Source organism: Podarcis raffonei, chromosome 8 (assembly GCF_027172205.1).
Source record: "Podarcis raffonei isolate rPodRaf1 chromosome 8, rPodRaf1.pri, whole genome shotgun sequence".
NCBI classification, from domain to species: Eukaryota; Metazoa; Chordata; class Lepidosauria; order Squamata; family Lacertidae; genus Podarcis; species Podarcis raffonei.
This window is the reverse complement of record NC_070609.1, coordinates 75673751-75696767: the sequence shown is the minus strand read 5'-3', so window position 1 is coordinate 75696767 and position 23017 is coordinate 75673751. Positions and strand designations below refer to the sequence as shown.

General features: G+C 47.6%; 1 protein-coding gene across 3 annotated transcripts in view; it reads left to right on the top strand.

Moving 5' to 3' along the window:
• CASZ1 (castor zinc finger 1) overlaps positions 1 to 23017 on the top strand; it is a 306042-nt gene that overhangs the window by 135649 nt on the left and 147376 nt on the right. Inside the window, exons 1-2 of one of the 3 annotated variants that reach the window (XM_053400926.1) lie at positions 4422 to 4495; positions 14378 to 14471. In XM_053400926.1, the coding sequence (XP_053256901.1) occupies positions 14468 to 14471 (4 nt within the window). In that variant the 5' untranslated portion in view covers positions 4422 to 4495; positions 14378 to 14467. Of the gene's footprint in view, positions 1 to 4421; positions 4496 to 14377; positions 14472 to 23017 lie in introns of those variants that run through there. The other 2 variants (XM_053400928.1, XM_053400925.1) reach the window with 2 other exon arrangements.

Here is a 23017-nt window from a genome sequence, read left to right as displayed (position 1 = left end):
GCCGGCCTCCTCCCTTGGCAGCTCGTAGAGGCTGCTGGAGAAGGAGGAGAGGCTGCCGGCGATGAGGTCCAGCCTTATGTGATATGGCAGTTCTGAGGGGCAGGCAGAGGGCCACCCTGGGCGGGAAGAAATGGAGAGCAGAGCAGAGTGCAAAGAATCTTTTTAAAAATGCTTTGTGCGTCCGCATCTAATCTTGCCCCTTTCTAAAATGTATTTATTGGTGTGTATTTTTCTTTTTGTGACTCTACCTATGAATAAAATAAAATAAAAAGTCAGGATCAAAAGGATTAAGGGGGGGAGGGTGTGTGTGCTGTGTCCCACTGGTGAAGTGGTGGCGGCGCTTGCCCTTCTTCTAATAGGAAATGCTCTGTGGGGGCAGAGGGGAGGAAAGGGGGAGTTGAGTAGGGTCAGTTGGGAGTGAGAAATGACCTTCATTTGAGGAATGTTGGAGGGTATATTATTTTCCTTTGGGTGGAATTCAGTGCCAGGCCTGCTCAGAGTAGACCTATTGAAATGAATGAACATGCCTAAGTTAGGCCTATTAATTTCAGTCAGTCTAATCTGCGTAAAAGTTGGTTGAATTGCAACCCCTTCCCCAAAGCTTGCTTTTTAAATGCTGCTCAAAGTTCTGGATGTCTTAAGAGTATGCAGCCCAGTCCTTTGCTGGGAAGGCACTTATTTGCAAAGTTGCAGAGCCATGAATCAGTTTCCCACCCACCACAGTTCTATGACACATAATCTTGCCATCACATTTAATAAATACATGCACATGCGCATACAGATACACATACACATGTGAGACTATGGTGTGGGTTTCCTTCTGGGAGAAAAGGGCCAGGTGGAAGAAAGATAGGATTTCTTAAGCCAGGGGTTGGCAACATCTGGCCCTTGTTGTGAGCCACATTTTCAGTCCTTCGGTGCAACACACCTTCATCCCAGGAAATTAAGCACAGAGGTCATGCTGACATATAAGCAAGAGCCCTTGGCTCCATCAGCAATATAGAGGGTACAGCTTTCATCTGGATTGCACCCATGAAATTAAGCAAGTTTTGTGTAGGAGCATTTTGTAAAGCCTCTGATTCCAGTACAGTACGGTCCCTTCCTTGGCTAGTACAGAACTTTCTGTTCTGGAGTTACTGGAAAGCTATTTCGTTTGAATGTGAGGAAGATTAAGAGATTGAATTATCTGCCTTGCAAATCCTCAGTTCTGTCTTTACTGTCATCTGTTGACGTGCAAACCTCCCCAAGGGCTTCTGTGTGAACAGAGGTGCCAATTTGAATAATAAATTGTGGGGGCCCAGGGAAGCCCCGCCCTGCATAATTGATCACATGATGCAGTGCACCCACATTTGAATGGGAATACCCTTGAACTTTGTGGAGGCTCAACCCCCTTAAATATTTTATTGTGAAGGCTGAAGCCCTCACGGCTCCTATGTGTGTGAGGAAGTGGCTGCACAGCTTGCCACGGTTTATTTGGATGTAGAATCAAAGGGTGGTATTCAGCTGAGCTTTATTCAGAGTAGACCCACTGAAAACAATGAACATGACTAAGTTAGGTCCATTCCTTTCAGTGAGTGTGCTCTGAATAAAACCTATTTGAATACCACCCATAGGTTTGGAATGGTTGTTTGAGATCACAGAAACATAAAATTGGAGAGTTGGAAGACACCATGAGGATTATCTAGTCCAAGCCCCTTTAATGTAGGAAACTTTAACCTAATGCAGGACTTGAACCCACAACCCTGAGATTAAGAGTCTCATGCTGTACCAACTGAGCTAATCCTCATCTAGTCCAACCGCTTGGAGGTAATCTGAAGCTGTAAGCAGGGTTTCCCAAACTTGGGTCTGCAGCTGGTTTTGGACTACAGTTCCCATAATCCCTGACCACTGGTCCCACTAGCTAGGGATGATGGGAGTTGTAGTCCAATAACAGCTGGAGACCCAAGTTTGGGAAACACTGCTCTAGAGCATTCCCAACAGGTAGCCGCCCAGCTCCCCTCTAAGGAATTTGTTCGAGTTGTCAAACTATTGTCAATACTTACTTACATATTTATTTACTTACTTTCTCCCAAAACCAAGACCCAAGTCAGCTCACAAAAATTAAAACACAAATAAAATACAGAAAACTAAAAAAATATATAAAATATAATAGTTACAAAGTAATTAAACTATTATAGAATTAAAACATATATAAAAAATTATTAAAATATAGATAGTAAAAACAGCACAGCACTATTAAAAGCCCTTTCCTTAAAAGCTGTCAGTTCCCTTAAGCCTGCAGGAGTAAAACAGTCTTCACTTGCCATCAGAAGGAGAACAAGGAGGGGACCAATCTGGTTTCTGCAGGGAGGGAGTTTAGGAGTCTAGGGGCAGCCACCGAGAAGTGTGCCTGCGCAGGAGGCGGGACTGAGAGAAGGGTTGCCCCCAATGACTTCAGAGCCTCGGCAAGTTCGTATGGGAGAATACATTCTTTCAGATAGCCTGGACGTAAGTCATATAGGTCTTTATAGGTCGTAATCAGCACTTTGAATTGTGCCTGGAAACAGACTGATACCCAATGGAGCTATTCTAATAATGGAATCATATGCTACCTGTAACCAGCCCTGGTCTACAGTTTGGCTGCAGCTCTTTGAGCCAGTTGAAATTTCTGAGCACTTTTCAAAGGCAGCCCCATACAGAGTATGTTACAGCAATCTGAAGAAGAGGTAACTCAGGCATGTGTCACTATGGCCAGACCAGTCATTGGTTAGCTGTAGAACTTAGGACCACTCCATCTGAGAGTTGTGTTTGTTTTGGAGCAAATCACTAGCTTTCAGGCTGGTCTGTTTCCACCTGAACTTTGCCCAAAGGATTATATCCAGAAAAGTCCTTCTCTGAGTTGGACCTAAGTTTGTCCCATCCATCAACGGGTCTTCTCCAAGTAGGATTCGCAGAGGCTACTACCTTAATACTTTCAGGGATGAGGAACAGCGCAGCAATGACCAAACATGCTCAGTGGGTGTGGAATGTTGGCTGGCTAACAGGGAATGGGATGGAATATCATGGGAAAGGGCATGGCCAGCTAGAACCCTGAGAAGCACCATTCCACACTGTGACATTTTGTGGCCTTTCTGATTGGTAAAACCCAATGGCGCTGTGGTCTAAACCACTGAGCCTAGGGCTTGCCTATTGGAAATTCGGCAATTCGAATCCCCACAACGGGGTGAGCTCCCATTGCTTGGTCCCAGCTCCTGCCAACCTAGCAGTTTGAAAGCATGTCAAAGTAGATAAATAGGTACCACTCCGGCGGGAAGGTAAACAGTGTTTCCGTGCGCTGCTCTGGTTTCGCCAGAAGCGGCTTAGTCATGCTGGCCACATGACCCAGAAAAACTGTCTGCGGACAAACGTCGACTCCCTTGGCCAGTAAAGCGAGATGAGCGCCGCGACCCCAGAGCCGTTCACGACTGGACTTAACTGTCAGCGGTCCTTTACCTTTACCTTTAATGGTGACCAATGACTATGGAAGACTAGAGCCCCACAGAGGTTCCTTTGTGTCTTCCCAGGCAGTTCTGGCAGTTAGCAAGACTTACCCATAGCCAGTCACCTGGAGTGCGCAAAGTGTGTTTCAGTCCGCCCCCCCCCTCTTCCCGGGCATCCCCACTACTTCATTATCTTAGTCACTGTTGTGGTAAAGTTTCATGCTTCCTTTGACCTTTCTTTGCGGCCTGGTTATGCTGTTTAACTACAACTGACACTCGTCCCCTGGCGCTATTACCTAGGAAACCCACCAGTTCGGCTTTTGCTCCCCCTCTCTCCCTGCCTGCCCCCCATTCCATCCTTGCTTCCCGTGGTCCTTTCTGTTTTATGCATCGCCCCCGCCTTTCCTCGCCCTCCTCCTCTTCTTCTCTCTCTTTTTTTTTAGTCCTTTAACATGGTTTTCCTAAAAAGTTTTTTAATCAATCAAATTTCGGGCAGAAAATAGGCTCCGTCACGCCTGGTCTTTGGGTCGTGTGACACTCTCCTGGGGTCCTGACAGCTCCTTAAAAGAGGGTCTCGGGACGCGGAGGCCAAACAGAATGTTTGCCCAGGGAAGGGGCGGTTTCCATGACGCTCTCACCCCCCCACTCTGCCGCACTGTCCGTTGGGCTGACACAGACCTGAGACTTTTGTAAGGGGGGGAGAGGAGGAACGCAAGGAGGGGGTGAGCATGCGTGTGTTCAAGAAGGATAGCGAAACAAACCCACCCACCCCCCAAAACAAAACAAAAGAGAAATATGTGAAATGGAGGTTGGAAGCAGAGGAAGTATGGGATGCATTGACAGCTGCCCCCAGCTCTCAGGGGGTGCCAGGCCCATTGGGGAGCCGATGGGATAGACAGTAATTTAGTCAGTTTTCCAAGTGTGCATAATCAAGGGTCTTTCTTTAAAAAAAAAGTCAATTTTTCATCTCCTCTCAAGGCATTTTCTCCAGGAGAGCTGGCTACCCTGTCACGGAGGGAGAGCGTTCCTGAGCTCTGGTATGCACCTCTGTTCTTTGACCGCCTTTCTCGTATCTCCATATCACTCTGTTCAATCTGTCTGAGCTGCCTTTGGGTTAAGTGGGCCTGTCGATGGGGTCTTGCTTCTTGTTTTGGACCTAAACCAATACCAACAGAACGCTTGGCGGAGTTTTGTGGGGAGAGGGAGACCCTTCAGTTTGGGTTCTAAACTGGATTTATATGGGAGGGTGTTTCTTTGGCTTGAAAAGCACCATCCACCTGGATACGGGGCGACGGGGCTTTTCTGTCTTGGGTGGAGTGAACTGGACAGAGCCCCCACATCTCATCCTGGCCTCCCTTCTGCTGTCAGACTCTTGCCTTTCTTTCACCTTTCCATACGTCTTTCATATCCTCTTTCTCTCTCACGCTCCCCCCTTTATAATTAATGATTACGCTTAATTGGTTTGCTAAAACAGCCCAAGAGCATATTAGCAGGAGCAAGGTTGCCAAATTGTTTGGGGAGTGGTTACGGTGCATGTTTGACCAGGGCAAAGGGACGTTTGACGCTCCTATTTATTTCTGTCTCTCCCTGGCCTCCGTACTGTTTGTAACTGTGTTTGAGTGTTGTGTGGCTGGCTGGTGTTCCAGTTGGAGGCAAGTTGCAGCAGTGTCACCTGTGCTTCAATCTTATGCTCTCTGACTCAGTGTGGACACCCTGCAAAGTGGCCAGCCTGCCTCCTAGCAAAAAGAACCATCTTCTTCGACCATTTTCGTTTTTCTTTGCCGCAATGGGCAGTGTGTGTGTGTGTGTGTGTGTGTGTGTAGACATACATTATGTCTGTTTTTCCTATTACTGTCTCGGTACATCTGGTCTTGAGTGAAAGGTGAGAGAAAAAGAGATGCACGCTCCATCTGTTGTCCGATTAAACTATAAAAGAAGTTGGTTGTTGCTGCTGTTGTTTTTATTTTATTAGTCATACAACAATAAACAACAAGTACCCCTTTCCTCCCACCCACCTCCTTGTCCCAGATGGAACCTTGATGTTCAGAAATTGTAATGATGTATTTATGTTAAAATGGGGGAGGGGGGGTTAGGGAAACTTTTGCTCCCAATACATTTGTTTTCCTGCTGCCTAGATATCAAGTCTTTGACCTTGTCACACTAACCTGTGTCTGTTTTTATGTGTATTAAGGATGGATGAATTAGTCCGCTTTGGTATCTGCCAATTTCTCTCCCCCCCCCCCGACTTAAATTAAGTTCACCTTTCCACAGCAACGTGCAATTAAAAATAATAATACCCCTAATAAATGCAGTTTTGCATGCAGTTTTGATGGCTGTATGTACTTTTGCAAGCACTTTTTTCCTTAGTAGAAAGCATTTTTGCATGTTCTTTCCAGTAATGTATGCTTGTTTATGCATGATTTCCCCTAAAGTATATGTTTTTGTCCATACTGTTCGATTGGAGAGCTGCATTACAAGATTCAGAGAAGTGAGAATTTCAAAGGATGGCTGAGTTTCGGTTCGAGTGTCAGTCCAAGTAAGAAGTGGAAATTAGGTAGTTTCTCATGGAAAGGCGACCCAAATCATATATCTCCCCTGTCCCTTGAGCATTTGCACACACAATATATGATATATTCCTGAGAGGCCCACAGGCCTGGCTCTTTCAAATGCTATAATTCCGGGTACCTGCCTTCCTTTATGTGGCTTCTGTGAAACTAAATCCTATTCAGAGAAAGGGAGGCAGTGAGTTTTGTTGAGACCAACTTGGGATGCGGAAGAGTTTGCTCTGGCGCCTTGGCTCCACCTGCTCCAGGGAAAGGTGGGGAGCAGTTTTATGGAGCCTGTCATCCTTCCAACCATTGGGTCTAGACAAGGCCCTGTTTCTGAGAGAACAGCTAGGGGAAAGGTGTTAGGGGCCTGCTCCCCCAGAGTGAACCAAGGCCCTGTGCTCTGTAGATGCTGGATGTATTCTTCCTTCAGCTATGTGCGCTAGGGGCTTTGGATTGGGCCCTGCTTCCGAGAAACTCCCAGAAACAAAAGATGTGTGGACACCTTTCTTCTGCAGCTTTGAACATGTTGTTTGCTGGATATATCTTTCCCACCCCCACCCTCCACCCAAGGAAATGTGGGTTGCCATCATGCCTTGCGCATCTGATAAAGTAGGGCTTTGACCCACAAAAACAACTTTTTGTTTCACATGAAGTGAGGGGGAAATGCACTCTGCTTAATGACAGTGAAGTGCTTTGACTAAGATTGCCAACGTCTTCTCTCCCTGGCCCCCTCCCGTGTCCTGAATGACAGGCAAAAATTCAGCGGGGGGGGGAAATAGTTTGACCGCCGCTGCATCTCCGTTCCTGGAAAACCGCAGAAATAGGTTCAAGTATTCAAAACCGTTCTGCCCACCACTTTGTCTCTGGCACACTTTGTTTTAGCGAAGATCCCTTAAGCTCAGCTTCCCCCAAACCTGAAGGCCTACCAGTGGCGGGGGGGGGGGGTAGTTGAATCACAGTAGCCGTGCTGGCTGGTGGGAGTTGTGGTTTGGAACATCTGGAGGGCTCCAGGTTGTCAAATGCCACCCAAGGGCATGCTGGGACTACGGGCATAAAACCAATCTTAGAACTCTTTTAACAAGCCAAGTGCCCTGAGAAGGAGATTCTGAACAAGGTAGGCTCATAAGAACTACAGCTCTGCAATGAAATGGAGGGCCGACCCTTTCATGAGGCAAATGGAGGCATCTGCCTCAAGGAGACAGATTTGAGGCAGCAAAAAGAAGAAAAAAATGGGGAGGATTAGTTTTTCAAACTGCTGGGTTGGATCTGTGTATTAGATTTGCCATCTCAGGCACCAGCATAACTTGAACAGATTCTGAAGCCATGGTGCTGGAATCTGACTGTGTGTGTGTGTGTGTGTTTATTGCAGAACAACTCAAAGATCCAGGCATACACCTGCCTCTTTGGGCGTTAAGTCCAACTGAAGTCAGCGAGGTGTCGTTCTGAGTAGACATCCTTAGGGTCGGGCACAAGAGCCAATCCTTTGTTGAGCCCTTGTGCAATGAGACTTGGGCTTCAGCCCTCTCCTCCTCCCCTCTTGTGCCATGGTAAACTATGGTTTGTGCAGAGCTGATTTAGGGCGCCACAGCAAATGGTGGTTTGCTTAAACCAGGAAATAAAGGCGGGCATTTGAGCACGCAAGGAGAAGGCAGTTTGGCCAAGTACCTGGCCTTTGGCTGTTTTGGATTGGCTCAAACATCTGTCTGTTATGACCTTTCCCCTTAAGTGTGGGATCTGGATGCCCTGCAGTGCAGGATTCACATGGTTTTCTGCACTCGTGCTTCCACAGACCTTCAGGCATGTAAGCACCTCTCCCACGAGCACCTGGAGCCTCTTGAAAGCAAGGTCAGGAACTTCTCTGGCTGGAGTTTCCAAAGATGCCCAGCCAAGACAACAAAATCATCTGAAAATGGGACCGGGGTTGGGGATAGAGTTTTGCCGGCTGTGATTGGGGAGAAATCCGCCTCTGCTTGCATATGTGTGCTTGTGCCTGCTGTTCCTTTAAGGCGAGAGTGGCGAGGGTGCTGTGCACCGGTGCCAGCTTTCATTCAGAAGCGCCGCCGCTGCCTCCTCCCCACCCCACCCCCCCTTCGGAAAGTTTCCTGCCGAATTGTTATGTGTGATCCGATCTGAAAGTTACTCTCTAAGCTTCTTGTCACATTTTGACTTAATGAAGTGCAACTGAAGAGGGAATTGGGGTTCATCACGCCAGTCTCTCTCTACTCCCTTGTTGTCAGAAAACAGGGGCGGTTGGGGACCGTAATGCAACGCTGAAAGTCGTTATCATTCCGGTCAGTCTGTTTAACACAAAATTAAACAAAGAACTAATTAGTGCCTCATGAATTAATAAATGCGCAGTTCTGGGGAGGAAGAAGAGCGGGGGGTGGGTGGGAGAAGGTTGTTGGAGAAAAGATATTGGAAAAAGTCAAATTAGGAGGTAGCAGGATTGGAAGAGGGGTGAGAGGAAGGCCGAAAGTCCACTTAGGCAAAAATAAAAGTTTTGTACTCCTCGTCGAGGCTGTTCTGAGCAATGCAGCTGAGACCAGGGAAGCGACTTGGCTCTGACAAGGGTCTGGTGAGCTGGAGCTGGGTTCCAGAGAAGGAATGAATATTTATGCAGAAAGGACTCTGCTTCTAGTCCATGGTGGCTTCTGGAGTCAAGAGTGAGGACTTCGCAACTGCGGTTTTGCAATGCACCTTGCCTTCCGAGGTGGTTTCAGGGCCTGGTTCTGGTTCAGAGCACAGAAACCCAGCACCCTCTATATTCTAGAAGCTTGCTTAAAAGAAGACCAAGTTTCTAGTCCCTAAGACTGCAGAGAGCAATTTGAAAGTGTTTTCTTAGGGCAGACACAGCCCTGTGGTTGTAATACCTTCCTTTTCCTATCAAGGCTATTTTCTTCCTCTCTTAAGACTCTTCCATCAGCTTCATAAAATCACGGAGTTTGCAGCAATAACAGAACCCAGGCTAAAAGCTGGTTCTGTTACTTCTTTTTTCAAAACAGAGTTTGAGCATTGATGTGGAAACCATCTCCCTCCGCCCCCCGACATGGCGAGGAGTTGGCCTTGCTTACGCACTGGGTGCTTTGTGCATATGCTCAGAGGCACTCCTTCCTAGTATTGCTGCTTTGAGCATTCCACATCTGAGGCCTAAACTTGGAGGCGCAAGTACCAGGGAGATAATAACCGTAATAGCAAAAGCAGTAATGTATTGTCACAATATAATTGGGGAAATGCAACATTACAGTTTTCATTATTACAGTTATTAGCTTCTCAGTATATTTTTGAGGGTTGGATTTCTCGCGCCTCCAGTTTTCTTATTGTGGTTCCATCCCCTTTTGGGGGGGCGAAGAGGGGGCTGAGTGTTTGAGGCTTAGCGTTGGAAGGAGTTCCTGGAGCTTGAGTGTTGAATTCTACCTGTAAAATGTGTGTAACAGCAGGCCTACCTACCTCACAGGGTTGTTGCCTGAGGGGAACACAGTGAAGTATCCAACAAAGTATTATTATTATTATTATTATTATTATTATTATTATTATTATTATTTATTTATTGTTATCTATTAAATTTGTATGCCGCCCTTCATCCGACTATCTCAGGGCAATTCACAGCAAAAAAATGCAAGTTACAAACACAAAATACGTGATAAAAACGGGCACAGAAACAAAACAATAACTCCACCACCCGATTCCAGTGAGTGAGTAGTCAGGGGAGGAAAGACCTGAAGCGGCAGAGAAGTGTGTGGGGCAGAACAACAGGCTGTATTCAAGGCAGGTGACCCCTAACCTGACTTTTAAGTTTTAACTGCCCCAGAAGTTATATGCAAACTTTCCTGCACGCTCTCTCACACTCTCTTAGGTAGCTTAAACTGTGTCTTCTCTGGGGGCCCCATCCCATCGCTTTTGTGCCCACCATACGGTAAAACACCCCCAGACTTTAACATTTCTCCCTTTCCAAAGGAGCATGGGATGCATTTCCTTAAGAGAACTTGAGTCTGCCACAATAGCAGTTTTTAATCCCCGATTAACATTGCCCCAGAAAGGGACACACACATGCGTTTCTCTCTCTCTCCCACCCACCCAGCCATCCCTCCTCTGGGTTCTTTTTTCTGTTTGGGGGTGGGGGTTGCAGCCTCCCCCTTTCTGAAGCATTAATTGAGGGTGCCCGTGGTGCGTCGGCAGAGGAGGTTTGGCTGGGAGCCCTTGTTGCGTGGAACGGTTTTCTGTTTATTTGTTTTTTGTTCGCCCTGCCGCCCACCCCGGCTTCTGAGCTGTGCCCTGCCCTGCAGATACGGAGCGGATCCTGGCTTCCGAGGCTGTCTCATTGTCAGGCAGAGCTGGGGGAGGAGGAGGAGAGTCCATCCTTAAGAGGACATGTCAAGTACAATTAGCGTTATCTGTCTAAATATGTGCTGGGAACACAGAATACAAGCGTAGGCCTGGGTGGCTTTAATGGAGACATATGCAAGGTCAGACCGCCTCATGCAATCCCCCAATCTGATTTGGGGGGATTACACATTCTAAGTAAATTGGCGTTATTCCTCTTGCATCATTGATAAGCCGTGGCCAAAATAATGGAGGGGTGGGAGGGGGGAGAAGGGGGTTGCTGGGCCATTAAAAAAACAACACCCACCCAGTCCAGCATGGGGTGGGCGGTTGCGGGGAGAAAGACGGCTGCTCGAGGAAGGGAGGATAAAAATGTAAAGGCAGATTCACCAGCACCAGAATTTGCTTTCCAAAGGGTTGGGGCTTTCCCCTCAAAGACGTGAAGTTGTGAAGCAGGTGGTGATGGTACCTCTGCTCATGTGCAGAGTACTTTCCCCTTACCTCTAACTTGCTTTGCCACCTGCTCTCTGATGCTTTAGCTGAGCTTACAGGGCAACACTATTGGGGCCGGGGAATGCTTTTCCTGGAGGGAAAGGCTAACTGACCACGATGGCCGCGCTGTGTCTCAGAGGCAGTAATCCTTTTGAATGCCAGTTGCCGGAAACGGCAGAAAGGTTCCCCACAGGTGTCTGGGTGGTCACTGTCAGGACACAATGCTGGACTGGATGGGACCCCTGTCCCATCCCCTTCTGCAAACAATAAAACCTTTCACACCCGCTTTCGTCATGAGCAAGGCCAAAACTGAGCGCCCCAAATTTGATCATCTCAATTTTGCACCCCTCAGCTTGGCGCCCAGGGTGGTGTGTGTGATCATCTTATTCTTTAACCCAGGCAGCAATGATCAGAACAGCCATGGCTCAGCAGTTAGAGCCAATAGCCTGACTCAGTACAAAGCACCTTGCCGCTTTCCACCAAAATGTCTTTGGTCAGCCCTGCTTTTCTGGCACAGAGGTGTGTTGGTGTTGTTGTTGTTTAGTCATTTAGTCGTGTTCGACTCTTCGTGACCCCATGGACCAGAGCACACCAGGCACTCCTGTCTTCCACTGCCTCCTGCAGTTTGGTCAAACTCATGCTGGTAGCTTTGAGAACACTGTCCAACCATCTCGTCCTCTGTCGTCCCCTTCTCCTTGTGCCCTCAATCTTTCCCAACATCAGGGTCTTTTCCAGGGAGTGTCCACTAAAAACTACCCCACCTTCCAAAATAGTAGAGGGACCACCACCCTCAGCCTCTCCTCCCTGTACCTCCCCACCATTCCTGCCCCAAATTATTTTGTCACCTAGGTGAGAGGGAGGAGTTTGAGCCTTTCTTGGTCCAAGCTCAGCTGGTAGAGCACGAGGCTCTTAATCTCAGGGACATAGGTTCAAGCCCCATGTTGAGCAAACCGCTCTGCGATGCAGGGGGCTGGACTAGATGATCCTTGGGGTCCCTTCCGACTCTACAATTCTGTGATTCTAACCTGCTGTGCAGAATATAGAGCTTTGCCCTGCAAAAGGAGTGTGACAGGCCCACGCCAAGCCAACCCACACACTGTTCTCTGCCAGGGCAGAGTCATCCCAAGCCATGTCAAACGAGCTGGTTGGAGGATACAATATGGAACAGGGAGGGGGGGAAAGCACATAGCTTCCCGCTGTCGATGGGAGTAGGAAACCTGCTACCAGCTGCTTTCTTTACCAGCTGGTTCTATCATCTCTGTCTCTCCCCCGCCCCCCGCCAAGTATAGGGAGACCCCCATCCGGAAGTCTCACAATATTGCCTTTTTCCCCCTTCCTTCAGCTCTGTCACACTTTTGGAACATATGGCTTTAAATAATTCAATTTACTTTGCGTGGTGCTTTTGTTTGGTTTCCCCCCTCCCCTGCAACTGTTGTTGTTTTTCTACATATTTCTTCGCCCTCCCCTCTCCCTCCAGTTTTTACTTGAGTATGCTCAAGTTTAGCCCATGTGCGGAAGGGGGAATGACACTCAATCTCTACGTTGCTCGGAACAGAGAAGATAGGAAGCTGCCTCATACGGAATCAGACCTTTGGTCCATCTTGCTCAGTAATTATTACCAGTAGTAGTATTTTATTTACATGCCACCCATCTGACTGGGTTGCCCCAGTCACTCAGTCTTGCCTACACTGACTGGCAGAAGCTCTCCAGGGCTTCAGGCAGGGAGGCTGCCCCAGACCTACCTGGAGATGGCATTGGGAATTGAACCTGAGAGCATCTGCATCCAAGGCAGATTCTCTAACCGCTGAGCTACAGCTCTTCCCCATGTTGTGCATGTCCTACTGCAATGAAGGTTTGTGAGAGCACTTCTGATGGATACAGAGCAGAGTGGAAAAGGGAGGAGGTGGCCAGAATGGAGGGATTTCCTTCTCCCCACCCCATCTGTCATTTCAAACTGTGGCAACTTACCCCCACATTAAGTTCAGGAGTCAGTGCTCCTGTTGCACACCGCTTGTGCTCCCACGTCAGTGGTGAGTGCGCCACAGCTCTTCCTCTTTGTGCAGCAACCCTAGTGGCTATCCCATTATTCCCTTGCACCAACTGAGGGGTCTGTGTGGAACATGGTGCCTTTTAAAAGCAAAGGGTTGTGTGCTACTGAGCCGTTGAAATTTACGGACCTAAGTTAGCCATGCTTAGTAACTTCCACGAGGCAACTCCAAGCAGGACTTGCATTGGATACAACCAAAGGGTGAAATTCAAAGTTGTGTGGGTTTTCTTTTCTTTTTTCTACTTCTGTGCTGCTTAATATATTTAAAAATATCTCTGAGCAGTGTACAAAAAAGAACCGACAGCAGGTTAAGTAAAATAATGCAAAAATGCACGGTTACATATAAAAATGTTACATTAATACAAACTTACTAATATAGAGAGATCAATATCAAGTCATTGTCCTTCTGACACACCCTCCGGGTTCTCACCCAGGGTCCAAACAAATGCTCACCTCACCACAAAAGTCTAACAATGAGAAGAGTTCCTGGAAACTGTGGATTTCACCCTAGTCACTCACCCTAGTCTTTTATGAGTAGGCCCAAAGTGGCTGGTACTTCCTCAGGCTTTCCACAGCTGTGTTCCCCCCATTCAGCAGCACTCTCTACACCCTGTTCCAGATGAAAGGGGTCTAGAGAATGAGAAAGGGTTCCACCTCCGCTCACAGCTCTTTCTTCACCTCTCCTCCTCCAGCTGCTATTCCATTCATTCCCCCCTCTCCTGCCCCCATTCGCTGTTGTGGGAGCCAATTGTGAGGGCTGCAGAGTGGGGAACACCCTGCCATGCAAGTGCTAGTCCTTGTACCTGGCCTCCGCTGATGGGGTTGGTTAGGTGAATCCCTCCCAAAGTTTCTAGTCCCTATGAACTTTGATGGGTGCATCCTGTTTCTGATTGAAGGATGCCTTTGGGGTTGAGGCCACCGTCAGGCAACAGAGATGCAAGGGTAGAGTGTCTTTGCCCTTCTGCCTTCTCTGCTTGTTTGCCCCAAACACAGCTTTCAAATAAGAACCAGAATAAAGACTGTGTGCTGCTCCAGCAAGAACATCTGAAGTGGGCACTCTGCCCAGCTCCTTCTGCCCAGGAGAACCGCTGTATTCATACCTTATTTATAACAAATATGCATATTATCTCACCTTTCTTTGCAAAGCAGATTCAAGACAGCATACAACGGGGGGGGGGCTTTTAAAAGCACAATGATACAACCATAAAATACAATGAAAGAGCAGATCATTAAAATGAGGGAGGGTCAACAGAACAATAAAATGGCAGAACCTAAAAGATTTAAACTTTTTAAAAAGCTGCTCAAATTCTGTGCGTGCCAGATGAATTGACTGTGAACTACCTGTGGATCTCTCAGCAATAATAATATTAACACCAAGGTGCCACTGGTCAAGTCAAAGGCCAGAGTGGTGAGGGGGACGCCTACTGCAATGGTAATCCCACCCAATTTCCTTTGCCTCGGTGTATATAATGCTAGCGGTAGTAACCTCTATCTCATTTTTCTCTCCTCAGGATGAAGTGACTTCACAGCTTTAAAATAAACCCAATAGCGGAATCTGATTCCTGGTCATCGAAAGGTAGGAGAGACCGCCAAGACCACAAATGGGTATGTCCGCCCACGCGGGTTCTTTTTTTCCTACCTTTCTGTGTGTCTGTGGCAATTTGTTGCTCCTGTCCATGTGGCTGGTCTTGTCTGTGTGTTTTATGCCTAGTTTGTTAGCAAAAGAGTCACAGCTAACGACGCTGGGAAGTGTCAGGCACTGGCGCACCCCCTGCAAGGTGTGTTGCCTGCACCTTCTCCAGCGTAAATGGATGGTGGACCAGTGGTCTGAATGGTAGACAGGTCAAAGGTCTAAATCAGAACAAGGCAGCTTCTTCTGTTTACAGGCGGTTTGATGTGGCAGAACAACCATCCGTAGCTCAGCGGTAGCATAATATGCTTCTGTTCATGCTCCACATCCATGCCAAAGTGAGCTTTCTCACGGGAAGGTAAATGTGAGAAACGCCATCCACAGAATCACCATCCAGGTCAAGAAAAGCACTGTGCAGGGGGAGGTGTCATACAACTCTTGAGGTCAAAACATTTGTCACTGAAACATTAGTTTCCTAACAAATTGTCAGGGAACGGCAGTGTGGAAACCTGGGTGCTTTGGAATTGTCACCTGTCCAAATAATCACTGTCCCCCTTTTGTCACTCTTCCCTCCCTCCGCCCTCCCCCAAGTTCCATTTCCTAAAAGTGGCCAATGCCAAATTTCACACTTGGTTCTCATAAAGTGAGCTAGTAAATGTGAGACTGGACAGTGGCACTTTCGGTTCTGCTGGTGGTGGGAAGCAGCTGGCTTCGTCAAATACTCCTCCACAGGAAGGGGGGGGGAGAAATGATGCACATTCACACAAAAACGGTTTGGGGAAAAGCGAAGGAATATGAATATGGCATCGCTTTCCATTCCACACTGTTGTCACTGCATGCAGCACTGTTTCTTTTCCGCTGCAGTTTGTCTTCCACCAAAAACAACATTCGTCTTGTAGTCCGTTGTGGGAAGATTATGTAATTTAAGTAATTTCGGTAATTAGTTACGTAACTGGCCTAAGTTTCATTGTCTTTACATTGTTCCACCCCATTCGTATCAGTGCAAAGGAAAGACGTTGAAAATTTGGGAGCTGAGGGGATGTAATCAGTTACGGTTTTGGGGGGACGGAACGCAGCAACAATAAATGAATACTAATCGTATTCGATGAATTGATTTTCATTCTCAGGACGAATAAGCGAACTCTGCAATTCCCCTTTTCAGCAGAATGCTCTGACGTCCCTATTTGCAAGAACTGCCAACTCTGTAATCACTCTGCAAACTTTAGTTGCAACACATCCTGAAATTGAACAGACAAGGCAACTGAGGCCTACTGAGGTTTTCCCAGATGGCATTACCTTCTTGGTCTGCCCTCTACTCTAGCCAGGTGCCAGCAGAGCGAGTGCCTCCCCCCACTTCTCTCCGAACTGAGCATCTCAGGAGAGCTGGGCCCCGCAGTGTCAGAGGTGACCGGTGGAAGGCCAATGTTATGTAAATATTTCTGCTGCAACATGGCGAGGAATGAGAGCCAGCCTTACACATCCATCCATCATCGACGGGATGGGCCTCTCTGGAGCCAGCGGGGTTTGTATGGAAGTGGCTGGCAGGGGAAGGCGGGGAGACACAGACAGAGGCAGCAAGTGCCCCCGCTCATAAACTGTTTGTTTTCCTTTTTGTCCCTTTTGGTTTCGGGGCACCCCACTGGGCACCCGACTCTTTGCTTTGTCTGCACAACCTCTCCACCCACCCGCTTGGCCCTTCGCTCCACACGCACCCCCCACTTCTCCCTCTCAAATAAGATCTCTCCAGGTTTTTTTGCATTTCGGCTTCTCTCTTTCCAACTTCAAAGGTGCCCCTTCATTGTCTTGGAATCGGCAGGCAGTGGCCCTGAAACGCGATCACAGCCAGGCACGGTGTAGGTCACCCCCTGAGCACCCTGCCTCGAGCCTTCAAAGGGATGGGCAGATGCTTCCCTTTGCATGCTTCACAACCCTGGTTACAGCTCTTTCCTCCTCCCTCCCTCCCTCCCTCTCTGGCCTCCATGGCCCCCCTGCTGCATCGCTCTGTCACCACAGCTCAGTTCTCAGAGCATCTGCTTTGCGTGCAGAAGGTCCCCTTCGGCTAGGAGAGACCCCAGTCTGAAATCCTGGAGAGCTGCTGCCAGTCAGTGTAGACAGTGCTGAGCTCAATGGACCAAGGGGTCCAACTCAGGACAAGGCAACTTCCTATGTTTGTAGAGCAGACTGTACCACTTCATTTTGCAGGTGGGACGTACCATTTGGGGAAGGGGTGTAGATCAGTGGTAGAGAGCCTCCTTTGCATGCAGAAGATCTCAGGTTCCATACTTGGTGTCCCCAAGAGGGGCTGGGAATCATAGAATCATAGAATCATAGAGTTGGAAGAGACCACAAGGGCCATCGAGTCCAACCCCCTGCCAAGCAGGAAACACCATCAGAGCACTCCTGACATATGGTTGTCAAGCCTCTGCTTAAAGACCTCCAAAGAAGGAGACTCCACCACACTCCTTGGCAGCAAATTCCACTGTTGAACAGCTCTTACTGTCAGGAAGTTCTTCCTAATGTTTAGGTGGAATCTTCTTTCCTGCAGTTTGGATCCATTGCTCCGTGTCCGCTTCTCTGGAGCAGCAGAAAACAACCACATGGCTAACTGCACCAAAAGTTTGACTCAGCATACAGCAGCTTCCTCTGCTCTTTCTTGCCCTGCTTGGAGACGCCGGCCTCCTGGTCCTGCCAGTAGCACAGTTTGACACTAAACTGGATGTGAGGGAGGTGGCACTCCACAATGAACAGGTGGGAGGTTGTGTTCTGCCCCCCATTTTTCTAGCCCCCACCTCTTGCTGGTTTTTCTCTCTCTCCTTCCCCCCAGCCTCCAGTGAACCAAGATCTCCACACTTAATGTCTCAGGTGGTTCGAGATGTCTCCACTAGGACCGAGGAGCAGGAGTGGATCTACTATGAAACAAATGAAGTTTAAGCTTCAGGGCCCTTAATTCCACAGGGGCCCCAGAAGTGACTTTAATCCCCATTGCTTAATTTTTTTTAGGTCAGTAGACCCAATTTGAGTTGCACTACTCGAAAACTGTAAGGCATAGGAATTCTTTATTCACACCAGTAACTTTGACATATGAGATAATCCAGTACAGCAATTTTAATCAAAATCTTGAGTTGTAGTAGTTATTTTTCTTTAAAAAATAAATAAAATTGTGGTGATCTGTCATGGAACAACCCCATTGGAGATAATAAGGGTTACCCATACCTTGTTATGGGTTGCGAAGGGGACCCTATAATACTTCAAGCTCCAGGGCCCTCAAAATGTAGGTCTGCCACTGCCAAGCAGCCCTGGAGAGCTTGCCTACAACTGAGTAGGGGGCGTAAGGAAGGATGTAGCGGGGAGCCATAATTTGTCCTGAGGGTTCAGTGTTGCAACCTCCCTGGCCTCAGCCCATGAGCAGCCCAGAGCAGCGGCAGTGGGTGGGTGGCAAGTAAAAGATGGCTTGGACTTTACGTTGGGTGTCAAGTGCAAACTCCTCAGCCCTGCTCAGAGTTGGGAAAGCCATTTCAGATCTCCAGGGGCCGTTTGAGCCCCTCCCTAAGGATGGGGTCAGGATTCCTCAGCCTCCCTCTCCCTTGGCAGAAAAAGCTCATCAGGAAATTAGCCTTCTCCCCTTCCCTTCCCAGCCAAACCACCTCTCTTTGTTTTCATTGGCTTCTTCACAATAAATTCAGAGCAACCTCCTTGTTGCAGTCTCTAGACAGTTTCTTAAGGTACCTCACCTTAAGTGTGTGCTTGTGTGCAGGGGGATATCTCTTTGCCCCCCAGTCATAATTGGTTACATTTTTGTTTTCTCATAGCTTTCACGAGGGTCCTGGCCAACTGTTGGCTTGTACCTGCGGCCTCATTAGGGAGGGCAAGACGCCTCTGTTCCCCAACAAAGCCTGCACCATTTTCTGAACTTGTTCTTGGGTTTTATCTTCAAGAGTCATTTGTTCCTCTCCCTCCACCCTGACTTCCATGGAGCCCAAGAAATGCCTCATGCATGCAGGAGTGCTTGTGTAGCTTTTGAAGAAATGCAGGAGTTCCTGCGTAGCTTTTGAAGAACAAATACAAATAATGAATGAATGAGCACCACAATCATCCCGCCGCCCTTTTCGTTGGCCTTCTATCTTATTATTCACTCGTCCTGTGAAGGCTCTGCTCCCCCGTTTCTGCCACGTACCTCTCCTGGGTCTTATTTGACAGCAGCATACAGAGAATGTTTTGCCAAAATGGCACCTTATTGCACTGACACTGAACCAACAATAGCGCAAGTCTGAACACCAAGAGCGAAGTGCAAAGGTGTTGCGTAATGAACCAACCCCCTGCAACTCCGGAATCTTTTCCCCAATGTGGGGCTCGAACCCGCAGCCCTGAGATTAAGAGTCGTGTGCTCTGCCAACGAAGCTATGCCAGATATTCCCCCTGCCCTCAACTGGAGAGCCCTTTGAGTCTCCCTCTCTCCCTCTCTTTCTTTTTCATCTACTCGGAAGCCTTCCTTTACTTCCCTGTCACCCTAATTGATTGCATTAACCTTTCAGCGTATTGGATTTCTCCGGCATCATGCAGAGAGATCTGTGCAATATGCTTATAATCTGGGCCGTAATGGACAGGGAGCAGTCGACAAACCCCCTTTGCCAACAGGTTCCCTGACAGATTGGCTTTCCGAAAACGAGTGGCCAGTGGGGGTGGGGTGGGGAGCAGGGGGTTGGTTTGAGGCACGATGGAAAGGGCACGACATGAGTATCATTTGCACCTCTGGGTGTGTGGGGGTTTTTTTTGGGGGGGGGGATTGATGTATAAATGCAAAGCAGCCCTGGAAGTGCTGAGTATTATGACGGCTAAGTCCACCTTATTTATACAGCCAGGTCTTCATGAGCAAAATTTTCAGCGGGCATGTTTATAAACGTAGAAAATTATGAATGGTGTTGGAGCATGGCTGGGACAGGGGGGCTTTTCTCAGTCTCACATAACACTAAAACTCAAGACGCAGGGCTGGCAAAAGGAAGGGCCGCTTGCAGCAGAGATGTTACGGTGGACAGTGTCTTCTAGTGGTTAGTGCGTCGGAGTAGGATCAGGGGGACCCAGGTTCAAATCTCTCCTTGGCCATGAAGCTTGCTGGGTGACCCCAATCCAGTCTACTATCTTGCAGCCTTATCTGCCTCATAGGGCTGCCATGAGGATACAGTTGGTTTGGGGAGAACTATGCATTCCAGTTTGAGGTCTTACAGAGGAAAGGCAAGATTATAAATGCAATAAATGGCCACCTGCTTAGCTTGCGTACACACCGTGCATTTAAAGCGCATTGAAAGCAACCTGCTTACTGCAGTTCCTGAGAACTGTTATTTGCCCCTTACAGAGCAACAATTCCCAGCATCCTTAAACTACAGTTCCCAGGAATCTTTGTGGGAAGGCATGTGCTGTAAATATGGTGTGCATGCAGCCTCAGCTGCTGTTTTATTTAAATGGTCATAGAAACCAATCAGCCCATTCATGACAGCTCACATATAATTGCTGAGCAGAGCCTCCATGTGCAGCAGCACTCTACCTCTGACAGCCGGATACTAGGAATGAACAACAGGAAAAGGCCTTGCTCTTCCTGTTCTTACTCAGGAGGGTCACTGTATGGCAGGATTGGGGATGCTCTTCTTTGCCTTAAGCATCTAATTGTTCTTTTGAAAGGGTCTGTTGAAACCAAAGCAACCAATTGCCGGGAACTTGCCCAGAGCTGGCTTCTATTAAAAAAAATGCAGGTGGAGCCTAGAGCGTAAACTGAAACCGGGGTAAAAGCAGGCAGCCAAGCTGATCATTCCGGCATTTTTTTTCCTCTGGGGTGTGTGTGGAAAGCATGGAGGGGCTTGGGCAGCTCATACGTGGTTTGTTTCCCTGTTAAATCCAGGTCCCCTTTAGTACTGTACTCTAAAGTGTGCTTGCACTTGTATCTGCAAGGGTTGCCTAAGCTCATCGTTAGAGGCTGCCCTAACAGCTCACGACGGTGGTGAGGATGAGAATGTTTCCTGGCACCAATAGATAGATATTTTATTGACAATGTTTTAAAACGTATAAAAGAGCAACTGGAAGCCCATATGATGGTAAATTTGCCAAGATCTCCCGTAAATGCGAGGGTAGCTTTTCTCTTTATGTATAAAACGTCTCTTCCCCAACCTGGGATGGGATGTTCGACTGAGCAGGGGACATTCTGGGAAGAGGAGTCTGTGGATGAAATCACCTTGAAGCATTACCCTGGGCAAAACTCTGTGATGGGCAAAATTTTGAGGAGCACGGGAGGCTTGTGGTGTCATTCATTCATTCATTGCATTTATATCCTACCTTTTTCTCCATGGTAGTGTACATGATTCTTCCCCGCTTTCATTTATTCCACACACCAATCCTGTAAAATAGGTTAGGCTGAGAGGTTGTGACTGGCCGAGTGAGAGCTCCATGGCAGAGTGGGGATTCGAACCATGGTCTCCCATATCGTAGTCCAGTACTCTAACCACTGCACAACACTGCCTCAGAGATTACGTATTTCACTTCGGAGAAACACTTGCACGATACATTTTTGGCATATGCATTGGTACCAAAGCTTGACACCATCTTGCCTACTGGAAGTGGGTGACAAGGAGCGTTCAAAAGAAGCGGTGTGTGTTGGTGTGTGAGAGAGAGGATGAGAGTTCACTGAGATGAAGCAAAGGAGGGAAGAATGGAAAAGAGGGATTCAAAGAAGACGGCAGCACCTCTGAATGGAAGAGTAAACAGGCGCTGGGCGGCATTAAGTTAATTGATTGCTCTGCAACAGGCGGAACACTGTGTTATTCTGTCGCCGTGGCAACAACCCCCCAAAATTGTCAGCCTGTTTGGATGAAGTGAAGCGAGACATTGTCTAATTTGTGGTGATCTGGGTGTTTGTTTTTCCTTCTGAGGGGGCGGGGATCCATTGATCTCTTGTTTGCTCAAAACTCTCGCTCTAGTTCTTTTCTCTTTTATTTTTTTAGAATAATCATCATAATAACATTTTCTTTATTAAAAAAAACAAAACCAGAGGTGGTTGGAAGCAGGGGGGTGGAAATGTTGATTGTTTCCTCAAGTTACCTTGGTTTCGTCACATGGGCCGCAGAGGTGAAAAACAAAAAAAGTCATCTCCTTGCTTAACCTCACCAGAGAGGGAATTAGGAGCGTTGCTGAAACTGGGAGTTGATTCATATCTTCCTCATGGAAGCCATGCAAAATTTCAGCTTAGCGATCCGAAACATCTTGTTTTCTTTGCCAGGGCAGGAGTTGGATGGGTGGGAATGAAAAGAAAGCAATATCCAACATGTTCTTTAAAAGAAAAAAGAAAACCTTTCCCGAACAATTTTAATTTAATATTTCAGTATTTATTTGCCAGCTAAGTACCAGGTGCTGTATAAAAGATTGATCCATAGCAACTTCTGCTTCCAGATTTTATAGTCTATGCCAGTTTATAAGACCCTTTCCATTGTCCCCACGAACTGAAAGTGTTGGAAACTCAGATCTATAAGCTAATTGCCAAATTGCACCTTAAGCCTAGGTTACAGTCGCCACAAGGGACTGTCTAGGTGCCTTTTTGCAGTGAGGTGGTGATGGTGATTCATTTCACTTACACGCCGCTTTATATTGTAAAGAAAAAAATCTCTGAGTGGTTTACAACACATTAAAACATCAAGTAAAAGAATCCAGACTAAAACAAATGCAAGATTCACAGGAAATATTTCAGATCCTTCTCTAAGTGGCATTTTGCTTTCCCCATATTTACTTACCAGCTTAATTTATAGAGCTGCCCCATTGCAGAAGTACTCTAGGAAGCCAGTGTGGAGTAGTGGTTGAGTGTCGAACTAGGACTTGGGAGATCAGGGTTCAAATCCCCACTCAGCCAAGAAGCTCACTGGGTGAACTTTAGCCAGTCACGGCCTCTTAACCTACCTCACAGGGTTGTTGTAGGGCTTAACTGGGGGGGGGAGGTTTGAACCATGTACTCCTTGAAGGGATATAAATGGGGGGGGGAGCTCTTCTGCTGACCTGCTTAAGAAGGCTGGAGGTACCAACCAAATGGATATCAGTCGCTGACCTGGCATCCAGAGACCTCCACATGGTTTCAATTGGACCCACACCAGTCGCAAAATGCGCCTGGAGCTTGGGGGATTTTGAGTGCTGGTTGGGGACAAGAAAAAGCTGAGCAGCCTAACTCTTTAGAAGGAGAAGTCAGTGGTTATTCATTTTCATTTGTTCCAATAACATACATTCACCTGCCAAAAGGCACTCTAGGCAGACGTAACACGGCTTACTGACACACCATGAATAAAAGAGTGCGGTGTGGCAGGAGAGCAAAATCACTGGGACTTTTGAGCTAGCATTCTTCAGTCTCGGGTTCTTCACCACCATCATCCTTGCTCTCACTTCACAGTGACTCCTGGTTAGCATTTAACACTAAGCCATGGTTAGCCAAACCATGATTTGTCTGTCACTCAGCTGATTCAACAAAACCATGCCTTGATTCTCCAAAGTTTGGTTT